At 41.1% G+C, this 24,007-nt stretch overlaps 1 protein-coding gene across 6 annotated transcripts in view; it reads left to right on the plus strand.

Moving 5' to 3' along the window:
* The window catches only part of CLCN3 (chloride voltage-gated channel 3), a 91,917-nt gene that overhangs the window by 37,948 nt on the left and 29,962 nt on the right, over positions 1-24,007 (plus strand). For all 6 annotated transcript variants that reach the window (XM_065907966.1, XM_065907969.1, XM_065907971.1 and 3 more), the window contains 4 exons: positions 15,579-15,736; positions 18,759-18,858; positions 20,129-20,316; positions 21,350-21,472. In XM_065907966.1, coding sequence (XP_065764038.1) covers positions 15,579-15,736; positions 18,759-18,858; positions 20,129-20,316; positions 21,350-21,472 — 569 coding nt within the window. The remainder of the gene's footprint in view (positions 1-15,578; positions 15,737-18,758; positions 18,859-20,128; positions 20,317-21,349; positions 21,473-24,007) is intronic.

Consider the following 24,007-nt stretch of genomic DNA (forward strand, 5'->3'; position numbering starts at 1 on the left):
TATACATATTTATATATATAAATTATTTTAGAACATTTGGGGAAATACCTAAAAGCATAAAGAAGAAAATTAAATTTTCTCATAGTCTTTGCACCCAGAATTGTTGGGATTGTCTGTTTTTCCAGTTCCAGCATGTTCCTCCTGCTCTCCTTTTTCCTGTGCTCTCATCACCCCTTCTCTGGTGTGAATTTCTTCAAACGGGATGTGAATGAGTGTGACTGCTCAGCTGTCACAGTATTTGCTAATCAGCAATTAAACTGTGTTTTCTTTGAGCTGTTTCAACATCCATCTGTTGATTTGTAATTTCTAATAAACCAGGAGACATGCGGTTGGGAAATTTAAATTCCCCGTGATAGACTTGACAGTCTTTACCACAGCTTAGGTATGGACCTCACCTCTGTATAAGGTATGCAAATAAAAAGAGATCAGCCAAAGCTTATGTGCAAGTAGGCGTGGTTCCTGATATGGTTATTATTAAAATAGAAGCTTTTTGTTTCTATTATGTTTTCACAAATGGTTCTTTAGAAATCTTGCCTAAAGTCTAAGTCTCTTCCACTCTTGGTATCATAGATGGGTTCCTCATACGTTGAGGAGACCTTACCCAGCTAACCTAAGCCAGTGTTTTTGAAGTAACATTGTGTCATTGTAGTACAAATCAGTTGGTTATTAGGCTTACTTGACTGTTCTGTAGTATCCTAGTATCTATGGATAAGAGGTTTTCCGTAATTTATGACCTTTTCTGACCATGGGTCAAACAAAGGAGCTGGAAGTGGAGAAACATAAACCAAGAAAAGAGTCACCTACCCCAGGAGGACAAAATGGCAATGAGGAAAAAGCTCCTGGGGCTGCGGAAGAGTGAAGAGGCAGCAACCAAAGTATAAAATTGTGAAGGATGTCAAGAAAGCAAATGTGACTGTTTATGGAATTACTGAGTGCTGGAATTAGGAATTACCTGTGTGGAGTAAATTAAATTTAACGTTCCTTGTCAAGGCGAGATGGTAAATGATGAAGGTTCCAACTTAAGTGAATAATATAGAGACTAGAAATGTATGTAGATATAAAAATAGAATTAATATATTTTTGATGGATTAGAAATTAAGATAAAAAAAAGAAAAAGAAATTAAGATGACATTTTGGAAATAGTTATCTTTTGGGGTATATTTCCTTCCTATACAGACACTATTAAGTTCTTTCATATAATGTCTTTTCCATCTTTATTAGGGGAAAAAAAGAACCTTTAGTTTTTTTGGATTTTTGGATTTGGATTGCTAGTTTTATACTTTGACTTCCCTCCTGAAGTTTAGGTAGTTTGGAGGTAGAACTCTTTTTCATTCTAACAGGCCCTTATAGTGGGTTTGATCTTTGGGGTTTTTAGCATTGTTTGAATACTGTTTCATTCAGAGTTTTTGTTGAGCTCCTGTGTGTGAGGCGTGCTCCGGTGCTGGAGAACCGGTGGTGGTGGTATCAGTGACGCACACAGTGACTGAGGGGTGCGCGCTGCTGTGGCGCTGGTGGTGAAGAACCCGCCTGCAATGCGGGAGACACAAGAGATGCAGGTTCAATCCCCGCGTCAGAAAGATGCCCTGGGCGAGGACATGGCAACCTGCTCCAGTCCAGGATTCTCACCTGGAGAGTCCCATGGACAGAGGAGCCTGCTGGGCTATAGTCCATGGGGTTGCAGAGTTGGACACGACTGAAGTGACTTAAGTGCTTTACCTTTACCAGTTCCTTGATGTGTAACAAACCATTTTAATCTTCACCACAGACTGTGGAGTAGGTACTGTTATAATCCTCATTTTCCTGTTGACGAAACTGAGGTACAGAAATGTGCAGGAAGAGTCAGGGTTCGAAGCAGATGATGAGACTCATGAAACACTGAGGTCATAGAAACACTGCTTTGCATTGTGTACGTCCTTGCAGTGACTTGGCATGTGCAGCTTGGTAGGGATGTAGGAAGACTTCCCGGGTTTAAAAAACACAGAACCCCAAGGGAGTTAAAACATTTCTCATGACCCAGAGGAATCGGGTGGAGAGGGAGGTGGGAGGGGGGATCGGGATGGGGAATACGTGTAACTCTATGGCTGATTCATATCAATATATGACAAAACCCACTGAAAAAATAAATAAATAAAAAAAAATAATAATTAAAAAAAACATTTGTCATGAATAATACAGACTGCATGTTCTGTGAATCTGTTCACGCGTGGTGGTTAGGGAGAGGAGTCTCCTTTGACAAGTGTTGTCAAAGTTGGCACGTCCACAGGGGATTTGATGTGTGTTCCTGGTGGGGAGGATAGGCTAGTAAGTGACCCAGTGGGACTGGGTGCTGGTTAGTGTTGTCCTGTCATGGGGTCAGCAAAAGGGTCCTATAGGAGGTGGCGGAATGCCGGGCCCCAGAGGACCTTGAATGCCAGAAGAACCAGTCTTAAACTGTAAGAGGTATGCCTTTCCTTTATAAGTTTGATGGTGTTTTTGAGGGGGGGGGCGGTGCATCTAGTGGCATGTGGGATCTTAGTTTTCTGACTGAGGATGGAAGACCCGGCCCCCAGTAGTCAAAGTGCTGAGTCCTAACCGCTGTACCAGGGGGATTCCCAAGTTGGTTGCTTGGTTAGTTTCTAACTGAAGTTGTTTCTTGACATCTATTAGCTCAGAGACAAATTCAAGTAAAGCTTTTTTTTCTTCCTTTTGTAACAGATGGATTTATCCATTTTTATTCCCTCCTGAAAGTGTCAGTAGCTAGCCTTCTTTGGTCATTATTTGAATATTTCATGTTCTTGATGATATTCTTATTGCCATAGGGGTGTTCTGTAGGTTCCTTTGTAAATATGATTTTAGAATTCAAATCCTTATTGTATGTCTATTGCCTTTAATCTTCTAGCCAACTAGAAAATTAAATCTCTTCTTACCGATTGGTTCATTGGAGTGTAAATTACAGGAACAAATAGGGATTATGTGTGTGTGTGTGCCGTCACTCAATTGCTGACTTTTTGTGACCCCATGAACTGTAGCCCACCAGGCTCCTCTGTCCATGGGATTCTCTAGGCAAGAATACTGGAGTGGGTTGCCATTTCCTCCTCCATTTCCTACTGATTCCTACTGCCATTTCCTACTTCGGGAATCTTGGTGACCCAGGGATTCGCCCTGCATCTTTTGTGTCCCCTGCATTGAAGGGCATAGTCTTTCCCACTGTGCCACCTGGGAAAGTCCAGAGATTCTTTTCCTGATGTCAAAGAGTGTTTCTGTTATAAAATAATAGTATGAAACAAAGCCTGCCTTTAAGTTTATTTTGCCCACAGTATATGAATTTAAAATTGTCAGTAAATGTATTCCATGTTACTCTGTCTGGCTCTGTTTTCTAAAACTGACTGACACTTGGTACGATTAATTTTATTCCATCTCATGACTTGTTGTAAGTTAAAAATGCTTTGTATTTCCAGATATCAAAACGTGAGCAAGTCTCTGGCCCCACACGTTAGGTTTATGGTTTTGGCTATTTTACCAGCATTGAGGTTACTGTTTTGTGCTGACATGGGGCCACAGGAGACTGGTGGCTTAAGTTGTATTTTAAAGTTTTGTATCTGTTTTTTAATAAACATGTTTAATGTATAGCTTTTTGGTAGTCCTTTGAAACCTTAATCAGATCAAGAACGGAGATTCACTTTAGTTTGTCAGTTTATTCTTTGCCACTGGAAAGAGCAACTTTCTTGGATTTTATTATTCACATGATATGGGGATATCTTACATGCAGAGAGAATAAATGAACATGGAACTCGTTTCCAGTCATACAGATGTCTTAATCCTCACTTCATCATCTGTACCTTCAAGAACGTGGCTTTTTATTTTGAGGTATCAATAGAACTGATAAGGAAACAGTGAATTGAGTAATTTAGCATTGCTACTGACTGGTTGTGTATCTTCTGTCAGCTTCTTTGGCATTTAGTTTTAATTTCCAGATTTTTGCAGTTCAAATAGATTGCAGCTAAATATAACTGGATGGCAGAGCAAATGTAAAGAGCAAATAAATACTGTATTTATCATATTTATCCAGCAGATGTTTAATTGACCACCTATTAAGTAGGTGCTTGCCATTACATCTTTAATCTTTCATTTGGAAGTCTGTTAACATTCCAGAACTTTCACTGTCAACTTAGAGCATTCACTTTCCCCTCCCTCGCCGGAGTGACCGTTTCTTATCAGTAATGTCACAGAAGGAAGGAAAAAAAATATATTGGGGACCAGACTTCCTGCTCTTTTTTAATGGACACATGATACTGGGTTGTAGGAAGTATGCGGAATTTTAGATTTCTCTCTGCCTTCTTTCGTAATTTACAGTAAAAGTGCGTATGTTTTATGTGTGTGTGTGATGGATAGTAATCTGCCTATGAGGTTAAATGGCAAGGGTCAGTGCTCTCCCGTCTTTGAGATTGACTCCAGAGATAATAAGTACTAGTCTTAGTAAACAAGCATAAACCTGCTTTAGCATGCAGGACTATTATTTGGATAGACTTCCTTGGTGGCTCAGACAGTAAAGAATCTGCCTGCAATGCGGGAGAGCCAGGTTTGATCTCTGGGTCAGGAAGATCCCCTGGAGAAGTGAATGGCAACCCACTCCAGTATTCTTGCCTGGAGAATCCCCAAGGGACAGAGGAGCCTGGCGGCTACAGTCCATGGGGTCGCTAAAGAGTCAGACACTACTGAGCGATAATGCATTTTATTTGGATATTCCTTTTAGACTGCTGAAGGTGTATGATGGTGAAATTTACTAGTTAATAAATTCAGTTTAAGATGTAACAACTACATACCATTTTTAGCCCAGTTCAGCAAATACTTATTGAGGACTAGTGGATGGGAATATAAAGGTTTCTATTGGTGGGAAACCAGATAATAATATCTGTATTTCTATTGTTCATTTTTTGTCAAATTACAAGTTTCACCATGTTGGGTTGTGACCAGTATTTAAAAAAAAGAAAAAAAAAAAAAGAAGGAAGGAAATAGTTAAAGTATCAGAGGATATGCCAACTAGTAAATATGCTAAACTTTGTTTTTACTTAGGCTACATATCGGTACACTATGTCAGAAATGTTTCTAGCTGTGAGCAAGGAAAACAGTGTGATAGCCGGGTTATGAGTAGGTCCCTGTGGAGGGTCAGTGGGCGGCCTCCTGTGCCTCAGCTGCCTCTGGAGCGCCCTGAGGATGAGAGCGGGATGTCGTGTTGTCGCCGACTCTGCTGAAGCGCAGGGCTTTGAGCGGCAGGACCAGATCTTGGCCCGTGACAGCCGTTGCAGCCCCCTTGCGGTCTGGAGCCGAAGGCAGAGAGGGCTGGTGACCACGGGAAGGGTCGGCCCTGTTCATTGTCTGAGCTCAGTGCACGCGCATAAGTGTTTTGAGAGAAGGCACCATCAACAGTCTTAATGGTCTCTAGGTGGGAAAATCTATCTTATTTCTGTTGTAGTCTCATTTACATTTTTCCTTTTCCACCTGTGCGTTGGAATTTTATCTGCAAAACTATTACCACATCCAAGGTCACAAGGACTTACTCTTCTCTCTCTCTTTTTTTAAGAGTTTAATAATTGTAGCTCTTACATTTGGGCCTGTGATCCTTTTTGAGTTAAGTTTCATGTATGGTGTGAGGTAGGTAGGGTCCAACTTCATTTTTTACATGTGGCTAGCCTGTTGTCGCAGCATCATTTGTTCAAGACTGTTCTTTTCCCATTGGTGAAAATATTTTTTTAAATAATAATATAACCAGAAAACTACTAGAGCTCATTAATGAACTTGGTAAAGTTGCAGGATTGGAAATTAACATGCAGAAATCTGTTGCATTTCTCTACACTAAAAATGAAAGGTCCGAAAGAGAAATTAAGAAAACAGTCCCGTTTACTATTACATTAAAAGTAATAAACCTACATGAGGACACAAAAAACCTGTATTCCAAAAACTGTAAGACTGATGAAGGAAATTCAAGATGACACAAAGAAATGGAAAGGTATACTGTGTTCTTGGATTGGAAGAATCAGTACTGTCAGAATGACATAGATTTTGATGATGGCCATCCTAACTGGTGTAAAGTGACCCTCACTGAAGTTTAAATTTACATTCCTCTAATAATTAGTGATTTTTGTTGTTGTTCATTGGCTAAATCATGTCCTACTCTTGGCAACCCCTTGGCCTGCAGCACACCACGCTTCTCTGTCCTCCACTTTCTCCCAGAGTTCGCTCAGATTCATGTCCACTGAGTTGGTGATGGTCCACCAAACCATCTTGTCCTCTGCCACCCCCTTCTCCTTGTGCTTTTGGTCTTTTCCAATTTGTGAGCATCTTTTCATTTGCTTTTCATGTGCATATTACCCAAGGCAATGTACAGATTCAGTGCAATTCCTATCAAATTACCAGTGGCATTTTTCTCAGACCTAGAACAAAACATTTTATAATTTGTATGGAAAGACCCCACCCCACCTCCAATAGCTGAAGCAATCTTGAGAAAGAAAAATGAAAAATGAAACTGGCAGAATCAGGCTCCCTGACTTCAGAGCATATTTACAAAGCTACAGTAATCATGACAGAAGAACAGAAATATAGACCAGAAGTGAAACAGGAAAGAAAGCTCAGAGATAAACCCACTCACATGTGGGCGTTTATCTTTGACAGAGGAGGCAAGAATATACAACAGAGAAAAGACAGTCTCTTCAATAAATGGTGCTGGGTAAACTGGACAGCCACATGTAAAATAATGATATTAGAACATTCTCTAACACCAAACACAAAAGTAAACTCACAGTGGATTAAAGACCTATAAACTTCTAGAGGAAAATGTAGACAGACACTGACCAGTCACAGCACTGTCTTTTTGAATCCACCTTCTAGAGTGATGGAAATGAAAATAAACAAATGGAGGCTAATTAAACTTAAAAACTTTTGCACAGTAAAGGAAACTGTAAACAAAACATAAAGACAGCTTATGGAATGGGAGAAGACATTTGCAAATGACATGACTGACAAAAGGATTAATCTCAAATACACAGCTCATACAGCTCAATATCCAAAAAAACACCCAAACAACCTAATAAAAAATTTGACATTTCTCCAAAGAAGACATACAGATAGCCAAAAAGCACATGAAAATATGCTCAATATCACTAATTAGTAGAGAAATGCAAATCAGAACTACAGTGAGCTATCAGATCAGTCAGAATGGTAATCATCAAAAAATGTACAAATAGTAAATGCTAGAGAGGATGTAGAGAAAAGGGAACCCTCCTACACTGTTGATGGGAATGTAAATTGGCACAGCCACTCTGGAGACTAGTATGGAAATTCCTTAGAAAATTGAAGATAGAGCTACCATATGATCTTACAGTCCCATTCTTCGGCATATTTCTGGAAAAAACCATTATTCGAAAAGATCCATGCACTTCAAGGTTCATAACAACAGTGTTTACAATAGACAAGATATGAAAGTAACCTCAGTGTCCATAAACAGATGAATGGAGAAAGACGATGTACATACATACAATGGAATATTACTTAGCCATAAAAATGAAATAGTATCATTTTCAGCAACATGGATGGACACAGAGATCATCATAGTGAAGCATGCTGAACAGAGAAAGACAAATATATGGTATCACTTATATGTAGAATATAAACAATAAAATGGGGCTTCCTAGGTGACTCTGGTAAAGAATGCACCTGCCAAAGCAGGAGACATGGGTTCAGTCCCTGCGTCATGAAGATCCCCTGGAGGAAGAAATAGCAACCCACTCCAGTATTGTTGCCTGAAGAATCCCATAGACAGAGCAGTTTGGTGGGCTGTAGACCCTGGGATCACAAAGGGTCAGTCACGACTGAGCAACTGAGCGCACACACACACACACAAATAAAATCATACAAATGAACTTATATACTAAGCAGAAATAGACCCACAGAGGTAGAAAAAAAACATTATGATTACCAAAGGGGAAAAGGGTGGAGAACAATAAATTAGGAATTGGGGATTACTATATACACACTACTATATATACATAAAATAGACACCCAACAAGGACCTACTGCATAGCTCGGGGAACTATACTCAGTATTCGGCAATAGCTTGTGAAGGAGAAGAGTTTGAGGAAGAGCAGACACACGTGTAGCGGTGTCGCTTTGTTGTGCGCCTGACACTGAGCAGCGCTGTGCGTCAGCTGTGTCTCAGCGCAGAACAGAGCAACGCAGCACAAACTTACAAGTGAGTTTCCACAGATACTTTAAAGCCTCTTTGCTTAGATTGCGTTTATTAATAAATGTGTTTACAGTGGAATGCTTGCATTTTATAGAGTGTTGTGTTTGGGGAAGAAAGAAGACAAAAGTCCTCTTATAAATAAAGTTATTTTTGCAAGAAAGCTCACTCATTGGGCGGTAACCAACTAGAATCACTAACACTGAAGCACATTGTACTTGCTGACACTTGAACTGTGAAATGTTGCTGGTGATATTTAAGTTATAAGATGTCCGATTCATGGAAAGGTTGGTCATTTACGGTGCGTTTTAGAAGTTTGTTTTTGTGGCCATACCAGGCATAATGAATTAAGTTATGTTAAAAATCTACCGGATTTTTGCTCAGTATACAGTTCTAAGAAGAAATCATTGTCCTTATTTATAATACAATTTTTTTCTTCCCTTTGTCATATAGTTAATCTTTTGGTTACTATTAATACCATGTGAGTAATATAATAAGCCCATTTTAAGTTCCAAAATATTTGAGCAGAAACAGTAACTTGTGTTTATTGATTCCCTACTGTTTGTCAGATATAGTATATAATAGTAGGTATTTTACACGGTTTTTCCACATACCACATATCCACATACCACAGTCTATGGGTGGGTGAAGTCACCTAGGTACCTGAGAGATTAGTAGGTAGTTCCTGCTGGCTTATGTGGCAGCCGTGGGATTTGAATCTAGGTCTTTCTAACCTCAGAGTGCATTAGGTCATGGGGTTTCTCTACTAGGCCATGCTGCAGAGAAAGGGATATTTTCTCTACTTTGATTGTTTTTCAGGCATGGGCTGTATTGGTCACGGCATCTGGCATCAGACCTCCAGGAAAGTTTCTGTGTTAAATCTGGGAGCTACTGCGTTCAGATCGTGTTTTCTTATGCACTCTTAAGATCTGGGACTGTCCTGTGTCCTGTTATCCTTTTGAAGTTCAGCTGTCAAAATGAGCAGACTCCTGCTGTCTGTATATCACTCTCAGTCAGTCAGTCAGTCCAGCCGCTCAGCCCTGTCTGACTCTTCGCGACCCCATGGACCACAGCACGCTCGGCCTCCCTGTCCATCACCAACTCCCGGAGTCCACCCAAACCCATGTCCATGGAGTCAGTGATACCATCCAACCATCTCATCCTCTGTCATCCCCTTCTCCTGCCTTCAGTCTTTCCCAGCATCAGGGTCTTTTCCAGTGAGTCAGTTGTTCACATCAGGTAGCCAAAGTATTGGGGTTTCAGCTTCGGCATCAGTCCTTCCAATGAACACCCAGGACTGATTTCCTTTAGGATCTCAGTTTCCTGAGATCCTGATCTCCTGGTTGGATCTCCCTGCAGTCTAAGGAACTCTCAAGAGTCTTCTCCAACACCACAGTTAAAAAGCATCCATTCTTCGGCACTCAGCTTCCTCTATAGTCCAACTCTCACATCCCCACATGACTACTGAAAAAACCATAGCCTTGACTAGATGGTGATGTTGAAGCTGAAACTCCAGTACTTTGGCTACCTGATGTGAAGAGCTGACTCATTGGAAAAGACCCTGATGCTAGGAAAGATTGAGGGCAGGAGGAGAAAGGGATGACAGAGGATGAGATAGTTGGATGGCATCGCTGACTTGATGGACATGGGTTTGGGTGGACTCCGGGAGTATGTAATGGATAGGGAGGCCTGGCGTGCTGTGGTTCATGTGGTCACAAAGAGTCGGACATGACTGAGCGACTGAACTGAACTGAACTGAACTGATGCATTTAATGACCTGAAATGGTTTTTACAAAGTGTGTCGAGTAGTGAAAATATGCTCAGTAATGAAAAGCTTATAAATACATATGGCTAGTTTGATTTTACTTTTTTTTTTCTTGTAGAAAATGTGAAAAGCTGAAGCCAGTTGCCAGTTTAACTGTTTTAACTCTCTTGTTTACTCAATTCCCTCTCCTCGCTTCCCCCGCAAACCTTACGTAACTGTATAGACTTGCTTCTTCATCTGTTCTTTTTTCACCCCAAGGCTTGTTGCAGAAACTCCTTTTTACTTAAAGCATTTTGAAACCCAGAATCCCATTGCTTGCAACTCAGATGTATTGCCTTTTAAGATTTTGCCTGTTCTTTTCGGTTTCAAAAGCCTGAGTTTGAAACTCAGAAGCTGTAGTGCTGAATCTTGTTCTCGGATTCTCCCTGTGGCGGAGGGTGTTTCCTGAGTTGGTGGGGAGCACGCGCACAGAGGATGAGGAGGTACTGTTGGACAGAGAACGTTGATTATTTCCGAAAGGTGTTCTGGTGAGTCTGTGCTGCTGTCTGCAGCAGTGAGCGCTGCACGTGCTTGGAGAGACGTCCGAGTGAACGGTGCCGCTCTGTGCTCCCCCAGCTCCGAGAGGAGTCGTCAAGGAGGGCAAGGGGGGGTCTTATGAGGGAGTGTGGCCTCACCCCTTGGCTTGGAAAGCCCTGTTATGATTTCCTAATTTCCAGTCCTAGAAATACTATTTTAGGAAAGAAAAGGAGATGACTTTGCCTGTGAGAGAGCTTTCACTTGTGCTTGTGGCATCGCCTCTGAGGTGTGTGCTGTATCATGCAGGAAACGGAGTGGGGCGATGACGCTGGGTAACTTACACTCCTGCTTACAAGAATTTTATTAACACAGAGATGTGATTTGTGTTTGTCTCATTTTATCATTTGCAAGGTAAACTTTAAGTGAAATTTAGATTGCAGTGAACTGTACACAAAGGAATAATAATTAGGAATATTTAAAAACCATTGTTACTGTTGGGAAATATAACGTCTTTGAAATTACTGCTAATATGCAGCAAAGCATAGGCATTTCTGTGATCTTGTGAGAAACGAAGTAGGACCCAGTCTTTCCTTTTCTTCTTTGAGCTACTCAGATTTCCATGTTTGATAGAACAAACTATAAAATAAAATACGTGAAATGATGTCACAGACATACTGAAGTAAAGGTTTGAAACCCCCTCCTTTTTTTTAATAGCCAGGTAATTCTTGAATTTTATCTAGCAATCCTAAAGCAGAGTTTAAATTTTAGACTGTGTCCAGTGGAAGGAGATAGGCCTGAGGGGCAGGCTGACCTCCCAGTAGTCTGCCAGGCACACAGACTGACAGGCGAATTCCTACGTGAGACGTGCATGGCAGCCCCAGAAATGTCACGGGATGCCCCGAGCGTGAAATGTTGGTGCATGGGTTTCCCTGGTGTGAAAAACTTGAACGCTTTATTTCTGATTTTCAGGAATTTTGTAATTACTATGCAGCTCTGTTGGTTCGATGTCGGGGTAGTTTCTACAGACTAGTTTCTACAGACTAGTGACTGGAAAGTCAGTGAGGCAGGACACACATCTTCTGTGAATGTGTGGGGGACTAGGCCTGTGCTGCCCCCGAAAATAAAAACGCTAGTCTCTGCCTGTCTCCTCGCTAGTTCAGAGGCCTGTTGGGGATACACGCTTCGTTTGCTTAGTATCTTCATGCTGCAGGCGGCTGGGAATTCTTAACCTGCACTGGTGACTTACTGTGTGGATACATGTTAGGTGGTACAGAAATTTTGCTTTTGATTTTTTGTGTAGAATAGTAATAATTAAGATCAGTAATGCATGTCTCCATCTCTACCCAGATAAGAGCAAATAGGGGCAAAGTTTGAAGTTTGCAAAATAAATCACAAAATAAATCTTTTAATTTCAGACTTAGAGATGTTGAAAAATAGTGCAAAGAACCTCATAAGCCCTTCCCCTAGATTCCTGAGTGTTAACATTTTACCTCATGTTTTCATCCTGCCTTTTTCTTTCTCTGTCATGTGTGCTTTTCCTGTCACACATTGCATTCACTGTTATTTGTACATAGGTGATACGCCATGTTCTTCTTCCCTGAGTCCTGTAAGGGTAAGATGCAGATGTGATGGGGCTTCCCAGGGGGCTCCGTGGTAGTTTAGGAGATGCGGGTTTGATGCCTGGGTGGGGAAGATCCCCTGGTGGAGGGCAACCCACTCCAGTACTCTTGCCTGGAGGATCTCATGGACTGAGGAGCCTGGCGGCCTATCAGTGGGGTCACAGAATGTCAGACACGACCAAGCATGCGCACATGCAGATGTGATGCACTGTAAGCCCTAAATACTTCAGTGTGTGTTTCCTTATGAAAGGATATATAGCTCGTACATAGCTTCAGTGCAGTTTTCAAAATCAGAAGATTGGCATCGATACTATTATTCAGTCACTATTCAGACGGTTCTCCAGGTTGCCGGTCGCCGCTCTGTGTCTGCCCATCCCAGGCAGGGAGTTCCGCTGCGCATGTCTTTGTCTCCTTTTATCAAGTGCAGCTACTCTTTTGTGGCTGACATACTTGAAGATCGCAAGACACTTATGGTAGAATTTCCCTCAGTTTCAGTTTGTTTTGTTTAGGCTTTTGGGGCAGACTGCCCCAGTTGTCTTCCTGAGTGGTATCACAGAGGCTTTGATGCTTCCCTCCAAAAACATCGTCAAAATGACCATTTTTAATATTATCGTATAGAAGGTGGAGCCAGAGATGCTGAGATTTGTCAAGGTATTACAAATGCTGTCATTGTTTTTACTTTCCAGTCGCTCTTTCTTAAGAAAATTTATGAACCTTTCAGTTAGTTTTGACAAAGTGGAAATTACTGAATAAAATCAGGATGGGGGAAGAAAGACCTGGAGCATGTAAAGGTCACGGTGGAGGGTTTAGGGCTTGTCTTTTACGTGAGCAGGCATGGGCCATTGAGGGATTGGGCCTTTAAACCCTTCACCAGAATGATAAATTATTTATCCTGGAGTGCTTCTGCCAAAACACTGAAGTCAGTACACTACTCTCCTGTTAGAATTTTACACCTTTACAGGCCAAGGATTCAAATGTTGTAAGTGGAGAGGAAAGAGGGAACTCTGTTCTATCTGGCAGAAGTAAAGAAACATTAAGTTCATTGTAGAATATTTAGTATTTGTTGTTGTTTAGTTGCTCAGTTGTGTCTGACTCTTTCGCGACCCCATTTGGAGCCCTGCCAGGCACCTCTGTCTATGAAATTCTCCAGGCAAGATTACTGAAGTGGGTTACCATTTCCTCTTTCAGGGATCTTCCCAACCTACAGATCAAATCCACATCTCTAAACAGATTCTTTACTGCTAAGCCACCAGGGAAGCCCAATATTCAGTATTATATCGTTTGAAATACTAATAACCCATTCTGTGATAACGCTTGTTTCAGCTGCCTCTTTGAATGGTCACAGAACAGAGCTTGCAGGCCAGTGTAGTTGATTTGCTTCTATCTGGACAGTGATAAAACGAGTCCTTGTGCTGACGTGGGGGCTCCGAGCGCCTCTCCCTCCCACTCCTGGCTGATTGAGGAGCCTCTCCTGCTCTAACCTGGCACTGTTCTCAGTGCTGGGCAAAGTGCAGGTTCTGGCTTTGCCGGAGTCGGTTTTTGTGAATGACTGAACAAATACGGTAGTTCCTTTGTAAACAAAAGAGGACAAGTCCATTTAAACCATCAGACTGCAAGAGTAGTCTGGGGATTTTGCTGTTTGGAATTTTAGTTTTCCATAAAACCACAGAATAAACTAAATGGGTTTCTTGAGTCTCTCTTTATGGTGTTTGTTTAAACATTAGTATAGTGCCACTCATATTCTGTATCAATTCGTACATTTCTGTTAAAATGACATAGTTTTAGATGTTTAGTTTTTAGCATAAAATCTATTACTGCTACATAATTTGAAGGTGTAATCTGTAATCAATTGTGTTAAGATCACCTGTTTGAAATTATAGGGGCTCAGATGTAAAAGAATCCACCTGCAGTGCAGGAGACCTGGGTTTGATCCCAGGGTTGGGAAGATTCCGTGGAGGGGAGCATGGCAACCCACTCCAGTATTCTTGCCTGGAAAATTCTGTGGGCTGAGGATCCTGGCAGGCTATAGTCCTTGGGGCCGTAAAGAGTCAGACACAACTGAGTGCATGCACATATGTATATGTGTGTATAGATATATCTACGACGGTTATGCAGAAAATTAAAGTTCCTTCTCTGCTTTTTCTAACAAATGTACTTCATTTAAATATAAGCATAACTTTTAACCAAAATAAATTTAACCAAATAATTTTCCAGTTAAAGTTGCTACTCTGCCTTTGAAAACAGGGTCAGGCATTAGGTGAAATCTTGTTTTTCTGTAAATAAACTGTTACTGAAACACAGCCATAGTCACTCATCTGCATGTTGTTAGGACTTCTTTTGTGCTGACATGGCAGACTTAGACGCAACATGGCAGAGTTGAGTAGTTGTGACTGTTCGGCCTCCAAAACCTAGCAGATAGACTTTTTGGCTCTTATGCTGACCCTGGTTTCAGATTGTGAGCACTCTGACATTGTTTCGCTCTCGTCCTAGAGTTCGAGTGCGGTTCTGTGCCCATACAGTGCAGTTTATGGACTTACACGAGTGTAAGTGCAGGAAGAGTTCCCAGACTTGTGCTTGCTGGGTTGGACAGTATGTATGCAGCTTTCCCTTCTCAACGAGGTTGCACCAGTTGATACTGAACCTAATGATTTTGTTCCAGGACCTGTTTTCCCCATGTCTTTGCCAACTCAGTGCATTGGCCAACTTTTTAAATCTTTACTAGTCTGATAGAGGAGAATGATACTGTAGGTTTGCTCTGAGTTTCTTTTTTGTGTGTTAGATTGAATTTCTTTTCAAAATTAAGAGCCAGTTGTGTTTTGTGAATTGTCTTTCAGCCCCCTTCCTGTACCCTCAAGTCTGTTGCATAGTGGACGCTGGTCAAATGCTATGTACTGAGCTCTAGCGAGGGAGCCTGCTTCCTGGCACAGCTGCTGTAGGTTTTTCAGGAGCCAGAGAGACATTGTCAGGGAGGGGAAGAACTTCCTCCTGGGACAGAATCTGATGGCAGAACCCACACTTCCGCTGAGCATTGTCTCTTCTCCTGGGCAGAGTGCAGTTGCCTCTCTGCAAGAGGGAGGTCATAGTTTTCTTCAGTGTGTCCGTCTTCATCTTCCTGTGTCTGCCTTCAGTGTGTCCATGTCAGTATGCCCGCCCTCTGCGCCGTGCTCTCACTTTGTGGAGTCTGCCCTGCTGGGTGGTAACCGGGAAGTGCTGCAGAGCTCCCTTCCCAGGCGTCCCTCAGGTGACTAGAAAGGTGGCTTCTCAGCTCTCCTGTGAGTGGGGCAGGGTGTGCCCTAGTCCTTTTCCTTACTTCCAGGTTTGAGATGCATTTTCTTAACGCTTTCCTTCCTCTGTTGATTGTAACTATTTCAAGTGATGCTCTTTCTTTAGGAATTACTGATGAGCCGCATAGCTCTCCATTGTCCTCACAGAACACACTCATTGTTCCTCGTTGGCTCTGCAGGGACTCACTACACAATGACCAACGGGGGCAGCATCAGCAGCTCCACGCACTTGCTGGACCTTCTGGACGAGCCCATCCCCGGGGTTGGCACCTATGATGACTTCCACACCATCGACTGGGTGCGAGAGAAGTGTAAAGACAGAGAAAGGCACCGACGGGTACGTTTGCTCAGTAATCTTTGCAATGGCAGCGCACGAGAGATCCTGGAATAATGTCTTTCTGCCAGCGATCTCAGGCTGCCAAAGCATGCTATACGTTAAAAGTGCACTTAAGGTTCCACATATATAAGTAATACGGTTTTTACTCTGTAATTTTTAAAAGTTTCTTTATATCCTTTATCTTTCTGGAAGGGATTTGAAGCAGCTTACAATCAAAGAAGTAGAGGAAGGCAGAATAGGAGGGAAAGGCAAAGGCCTATGAGTTGAGGAAGATCAAGCCAAGTTATGGAGGTAGCAGTCTGCATGACACTTGACTTTGAGCAGCAGGCCAAAGAGGAAATGTGTTACATAATTGCAGTTGTTGGAAGAAGCGGCTAACTGGGGAGATAGTTTCCTGGGGCTTTGCTGTTTTATCTCCTTTCTTGGTTTTAAATCCTGAGCTGTTTCTCAAATTGAGTCCTGTGTGGACATATGGAATGTTGTTGTAAAGTACTAATCAATAAAGGAATGGTTTTTGCTAAAAACTACAACGTATGTTATCTTTTTTGTTGTTGTTTGTGGTTTATTGATAGTGTCATTCAAAAATTTTGAGAGAAAATCTCTTGAAAATATAATTCCAAATTCTAAAAGTCCATTTGCAAATTTGAGTTCTGAAGTTAGCTCATAGGTGTAATAATTGCTTGTACAAATGAGTTACTACCTTTCATAATAATGTTTATATATCTGTTAAACCTGAAATTGGACTTAGATTATATTGTTTATGAAAAGTACTGCTTCTGAGATTCATTAGTCAATATTCACCCTTGCTGGAAATATTATAAATAGGGTATAACTGAAAATAAGACGTTATACCATATTAGATGATAAAACTGGGAAATTTCAAAAACATTCATTCAAAAGTAACAATAGCAAGCTCATTACATGTTAACACAAAAAATATTTTTATCAAAAATAGCTATTTTCCAACATAACAAATATTTACTGAGAGAGCGACCCTGGACTGTATTTTCATGAATCTCATTCAGTATTGTCTGGTTTCCTGAAAACTACTGGATTCTCTTACCTGCTGCTGCAGACTGCTGTATGTTTTGATTGAAGTACATGAAGAAAATCAAACCTCACAGCCATGTAGTTGGAAAAGTCAGGAGTATTTTAATAGCCTTTTCAGGTCATTGTGGATTTTCTTCTTTGATACTGCAAGACAGTGACAGTGACGTGTGTGGTTGGTTCTTGAAGGTTAGTTGCAGCATGTGACCTGAAACTGCATCAGTGAGCTGCTTGTCTTCCGTTGCATTAAAGTCCTCTGGTTCCCCTTGAGCTTTGAGTGAACGATTTTGTAACATTATGCCATGATCCTTTGGCAAATACTGATTCACTGATTCATGCAGTTCTTTGAATAGTTGACATGTTCATTGTATCGTATCAGTATACAGTATCAAAAAAGCCACATTCGTTAATGGCAACACTAATCTCCTCAGAAAAGTCTCTTTAACTATTGGGATCTGTCATTCTTACAGTAATGGATATAAGTTCTCTAAAATTCTCATTTTTACTTTCAAGCTCAAAATCTGTCATTGGAACCAAATACACATTTTACTTGAAATGACAGGCTTACTTGGTTCGTTTTTTGAGAAAAATGCCTGTCAAATTTCCAAGTCTGAAAAACCATAGTTCCGGTATTTTTCTTTCAAGTAAGAATGGCGCTCTGTGAAAGTGGTTTATGCTGCAGCTCAAATAGACCACACAGAGGCTTTTCCTCAGGCATCCCCTCCTTCACGATGTGTGATAAGTGCTGTGTGTGCAGTCCTTACACGTGGTGTTCAGGAGTTGCACCTCGAGTGTTATGGTTTGTCCCTTCATTTTCTTTATAATTTTTTATAAATATATATTTATATACTTTTTTTTCTTAGATAAATGGTAGCATCCTATATACATGAATGCCTTGCTTTTCTCCTCCACATGATACTGCATTTATTTCATTCTTTGTTAATGACTACAGAGTTTCTCATAACATAGATGTAACTGCAGTTTATTTAACCAATACTGTATTGATGAATGTTTAGATGGCTTTCAAATTTTTGCTTAATATTGTATTTTATTAAACACTGCAGTTTTAAGAAAAAGCAATGTAAGGTTTATTGTTTTTGAAAGGAATGACCTATCTTCAACCCTAAAGAAAGGTGAATAGCTGATTGGTTGCTTATAACATAGGAGTAAAATTGCCTCATTCAGCCTTTTGAATGTGGCCTTGTGGCTTGAAATAGACCAGATGTTTGAAAGAGATCAGAGCATTGAATTCCGGCTGCAGCCCTCCTGTGGGACGCCGGAGCAGGGCTTGCCTGGCCTGAGAGTGTGGTGTGTGGAGCAGCCGGGCAGCAGGACAGGGAGGGGTGGGCGGGCTCGGGGGGCTTCTCGTGAAGCCCACACTCAGAGAGAGCAGACGGGCCCTGGGCGTCTGAGGGTGAGAACTGGCGGCAGGTCTGTCAGCGCCCGCCGCTCTGACTCCTCTGCCTCACGCAGCGATGACACCCTGCCTGTGGCATCAGCGCACTGGCACGCTGCAGGCCTGAATACTTCGGCATCCCCTTTGTTCACAGGATTGTGGTGGTCTGCGTTCACGGGCACAGTACTGCCCATGCCTTTTAGGACCACTACATTCCGCTTAACTGCTAGAACTAGAGACGGAGCAGGGAGTGACAGCCACTTCGAGCTGTGATGTCTTATTTCTGTCACTATAAAAGGTGTATGCCAGCTAACTTTGGTGCAGCCTGAAGCAGTCTGGGTCAGCGTCTGTGTGGACTGTGGGGCCCTTACTCTCATTCTGAGGTTCTGGGTCAATGCTTGTCATCTGGTTTACAGGTGCGGCAGCTGTGTCACCTGCTGTTTCTGCCCCAGACTCACTCCATTAAATTAGTTGAGAAAGGACTGTTCCATGTATAGTAACTGAGGAAATTGTTGGATTCTAGAATTGTGGCTGCTACCCATAGTTTGAAAAATGAAGTATGACCATTTCTAATTTCAGATCAACAGCAAAAAGAAAGAATCAGCATGGGAAATGACGAAAAGCTTGTATGATGCGTGGTCAGGGTGGCTCGTGGTGACACTGACAGGATTGGCATCAGGTAAAGAGAACTTTTAATGCAATGCTGCTCTGGTTAACAGGACAATAAATAGTTCTCCCCTCCTTCCTGCAATTTTTTTTTTTCCAGAAAGTTTTGGATTTTTAGAAACATTTGTTTTGTTTCTTTCCTTCAAAAAAATATCCTTAAATGTAAGAGTGGGAGGCGGGAAGCTCATAGCTCTGGGCTTGGCTCGATCACCTTAAGTGCCCAATTTGATCTTTCTCACTCACTGTCTTTATCTGTAAAATACCTAGTCTGTACCAGATGGTCAGTAAAGTGCATTTTAGTGTTAACATCATAATAAATAGGTAGTATTTATTGAGTGCTTCCTATGGGTCCTGCCCTGTTCCAAAAGCTTTGCGTGTGTGAACACCTCACGGCAGTCCCATGGTCTGAGTCGTACAGATGAGGGGACTAAGTTCAGAGAGATTAAGTGACGTGACCGAGGTGTCACAGCTCGAGAGTGGTCAAGCCACCATCAGGGCCGAACTTTAAGCTCCACGTGGGCTGCAGAGCGCCCAGCGGCCGTGGGCGAGGCTGGAATAGCAGGGGAAGATGTGAAAACCAGTAGGAAGGACTGTTTTACTGACTTTGAGCTCCCACCATGGAAGATTATGTCCTGAAGAATATGACAGAAAAATATACAATTGTGGAGAGAAAAGAGGGAAGTCCTGAGATTCTGAGGTGTTTATTTGACCCGTTCACCTTCTTATATGAGAAGGACTTAGATTTTGACCATCAGTTTGTATATTCTTTGTATTCTATCTGTAAGATGATCTTGATATGTTTGATTTTTCTGTTAAAAGAAAAGCCTGATTATTTGTCACAGTAATTCATTCATGCCATGAGTTTCACGAAATCTAATGGTTATTCCGTTATAGTGAGCTCGAGATCTTTTGTAAATCTATGAATTGGGTTTCCAGTTAAAAAACACCAGTAAAAACTCTGATGTCACAGCCAGAGATGAGGCCCTTCTGCCAAGGGACAGCCTTTGAAAGAGTCAGGCACATTTAAAAAGTTACAGTCAATTTGAATGACATAACTTGTTGTAATTTCAAAGAAGAACAATTCTATTTTCAAGAATAGCTATTTACAGTTGTTAAGTAGTATAAGTATACATATAGTAAGATTTGAAAACCTTAGTTTTGTGTAGTATTTCCCGTATGACCATTTATTGTAGGGCATCCCCAGCTCTCCTTGACCCTGTAAGTTGACAGTTTCGGACACCCCAGAAGTAGACCATCTTCAGCGCCTCCAACATCTTTTGCAGGGGCACTGGCTGGGTTAATAGACATTGCGGCCGACTGGATGACGGACCTGAAGGAGGGTATCTGCCTGAGCGCGCTCTGGTACAACCACGAGCAGTGCTGCTGGGGGTCCAACGAAACCACGTTCGAAGAGAGGGACAAGTGTCCGCAGTGGAAAACGTGGGCAGAGTTGATCATAGGCCAGGCCGAGGTGAGTCCTGCCCTGTGTCCGAGTGGATTAACAGTCAGTACAGTGAAGCCAGTCTCCAGTTCATTTAACAAGCTAGAGGACTGCACCTGTCCTAAAGGGAAATAGAGAAGTGTGACAGGGTGGAATGGAAAATATCAGACTGCATTGCTGTGAGTAAAATTTAAGTATTGTTTCAAAAGCTGTGGTATTAGTAAACTGCTTAATCACAAAGAAGTCTACTGCGTTATGATGTAAACTATGTTTTTGTTGTGGAAAAGAAGTGCAGTAGGAGCTGTATAACGACAGAAGGTTAATATGAAGCCAAGTTATCAAAACTGCTCATTAACATTATTATATCACAATTGTTTGGGAAGTATAGGTTATCAAAAATTGTAAAGTAAGTCTTTTAACTGGAGATAATTTTATAAAATTCCCTAGATTTTTCCTTGTGGCATTACAGTATTTACATGATTATTTTACTGTTGATGATATTTTATAAGGAACATTTAAAAGTTAGAATATCATATATATGTATGAAGAACATTTTAGAAGTTAGAATAGTGTATACATATATTTCATGTATATATATGTTCTTGAGGAGCTGTGGATGTTTTTAAAATTTTCTTGTAGTTGAATCTTAGAGCTGGAAAGAATGTATCTGCTGGTGAGATGGGCAGTGTACTGTCTCCCACTTTATCTCCAGAATTGCTGCAGAATGAAAGCTGAGTGTGAAGGCAGTTTTGTCTTCACCAACTGTTTTCAAAAACTGGTTTGTGGGTTGGCAGAGATTGAAGTGCAGCTGAGATTCTTGGCAACAAGACTTTGGGGATCAGGAAGCAGCTAGGGAAAATATTAAATAGATTGTCTCCTTCTGTGTATACAAATATGTTTTAGGTTCTACTTAAATAGTTTGCTCCGTAAAGCTGTTACAGTGGTGGCAGTAAACCACGAGCCTTTGCAGAGTTTGCTGCCAGTTGCCTAGGTGGCAAGCCCTGGGATTAGCAGTGCCCGCCAGCCATCAGTAAGTTCATTCTGTTGAACCCTTTGGTTTCAGGGTCCTGGCTCGTACATCATGAACTACATGATGTACATCTTCTGGGCCTTGAGTTTCGCCTTCCTGGCTGTCTCCCTGGTGAAGGTGTTTGCACCATACGCCTGTGGCTCTGGGATCCCAGAGGTAAGCCCTGCGGTGCTCAGTGCCCCAACATTCTGTGATCCTGATGCTTATTGCCCGAGGGAGGCAGAGTGATGGTTTTGCTGGGGAAACAGTTTTTCTGTCACACTAGAAAGAAAATTTTTAAAATGTCCACTGATAGTAGACTGTGGTATTAGTAAACTTGAAAGAAATCCTTCCCCATAGTCATTTCACTGTTTTCTGGAGAGGTTGATTGTTTTCTTTTTTCTCCTCGCTGATAATGTAGTACATAACTGAACAAATATCAGCAGTCAGTTAAACACCAAGAACTTGGAAATGTCAGCCTAAAATTCTTTGGTGAATTAGTTGATGTTTTTCTCTTATGAGTTGGCTTTGAACATATTTATTCTCTTTTTATAACTTTTTTGATTAGATAAGATAATCCGTGTACTTGGCAAATAATATTTATAATGATTTTATACTTTAAATATTTGATCATAGTATAAAGTTTGAGGTTTTATTTTTTATCAGTAATAACGTGAAGAATACATTTAGGATTGAACATGAACTTACTTCTTTTTTTCCCTCCTTTTAATTTTTCTATCTTAAATAAGTTACTGGCTTTTTCTAGTGCATAGCTTTTATTTATTTATTTATTTTCCATTTATTTTTATTAGTTGGAGGCTAATTACTTTACAATATTGTAGTGGTTTTTGCTATACATTGACATGAATCAGCCATGGATTTACATGTGTTCCCCATCCCGATCCCCCCTCCCGCCTCCTTCCCCACCCCATCCCTCTGGGTCTTCCCAGTGCACCAGCCCCAAGCACTCGTCTCATGCATCCAACCTGGACGGGCGATCTGTTTCATCCTTGATAATATACATGTTTCGATGCTGTTTTCTCAAAACATCCCACCCTTGCCTTCTCCCACAGAGTCCAAAAGTCTGTTCCGTACATCTGTGTCTCTTTTTCTGTTTTGCATATAGGGTTATTGTTACCATCTTTCTAAATTCCATATATATGCGTTAGTATACTGTAATGTTCTTTATCTCTCTGTCTTACTTCACTCTGTATAATGGGCTCCAGTTTCATCCATCTCATTAGAACTGGTTCAAATGAATTCTTTTTAATGGCTGAGTAGTATTCCATGGTGTATATGTACCACAGCTTCCTTATCCATTCGTCTGCTGATTGGGCATCTAGGTTGCTTCCATGTCCTGGCTATAAGAAACAGTGCTGTGATGAACATTGGGGTGCACGTGTCTCAGATCTGGTTTCCTCAGTGTGTATGCCCAGAAGTGGTATTGCTGGGTCATATGGCAGTTCTATTTCCAGTTTTTTTAAGAAATCTCCACACTGTTGTCCACAGCAACTGTACTAGTTTGCATTCCCACCAACAGTGTCAGAGGGTTCCCTTTTCTCCACTCCCTCTCCAGCATTTATTGCTTGTAGACTTTTGGATAGCAGCCATACTGACTGGCGTGTAATGGTATCTCATTGTGGTTTTGATTTGCATTTCTCTGATAATGAGTGATGTTGAGCATCTTTTCATGTGTTAGCCATCGGTATGTCTTCTTTGGAGAAATGTCTGTTCAGTTCTTTGGCCCATTTTTTGATTGGGTCATTGTATTTTTCTGGAATTGAGCTTCAGGAGTTGCTTGTATATTTTTGAGATTAATCCTCTGTTGCTTCATTTGCTATTATTTTCTCCCAATCTGAGGGCTGTCTTTTCACCTTGGTTATAGTTTCTTTTGTTGTGCAAAAGCTTTTAATTGTCATTAGGTCCCATTTGTTTATTTTTGCTTTTATTTCCAATATTCTGGGAGGTGGGTCATAGAAGATCTTGCTGTGATTTATATCGGAGAGTGTTTTGCCTATGTTCTCCTCTAGGAGTTTTATAGTCTCTGGTCTTACATTTAGATCTTTAATCCATTTTGAGTTTGTTTTTGTGTATGGTGTTAGAAAGCGTTCTAGTTTCATCCTTTTACAAGTGGTTGACCCGTTTTCCCAGCACCACTTGTTAAAGCGGTTGTCTTTTTTCCATTGTATATCCTTGCCTCCTTTGTCGAAGATAAGGTGTCCATAGGTACATGGATTTATCTCTGGGTTTTCTATTTTGTTCCATTGATCTCTATTTCTGTCTTTGTGCCAGTACCATACTGTCTTGATGACTGTGGCTTTGTACTAGAGCCTGAAGTCAGTCAGGTTGATTCTTCCAGTTCCAGTCTTCTTTCTCAAAATTGCTTTGGCTATTCGAGGTTTTTTGTATTTCCATACAAATTGTGAAATTATTTGTTAGTTCTGTGAAGAATACCGTTCGTAGCTTGATAGGGATTGCATTGAATCCATAGATTGCTTTGGGTAGTATAGTCATTTTGACCATATTGATTCTTCCAATCCATGAACATGGTATGTTTCGCCATCTGTTTGTGTCCTCTTTGATTTCTTTCATCAGTGTTTTATAGTTTTCTATGTATAGGTCTTTTGTTTCTTTAGGTAGATATACTCCTAAGTATTTTATTCTTTTTGTTGCAATGGCGAATGGTATTGTTTCCTTAATTTCTCTTTCTGT

This window comes from Muntiacus reevesi, chromosome 17, assembly GCF_963930625.1.
Source record: "Muntiacus reevesi chromosome 17, mMunRee1.1, whole genome shotgun sequence".
Taxonomy (NCBI): Eukaryota; Metazoa; Chordata; class Mammalia; order Artiodactyla; family Cervidae; genus Muntiacus; species Muntiacus reevesi.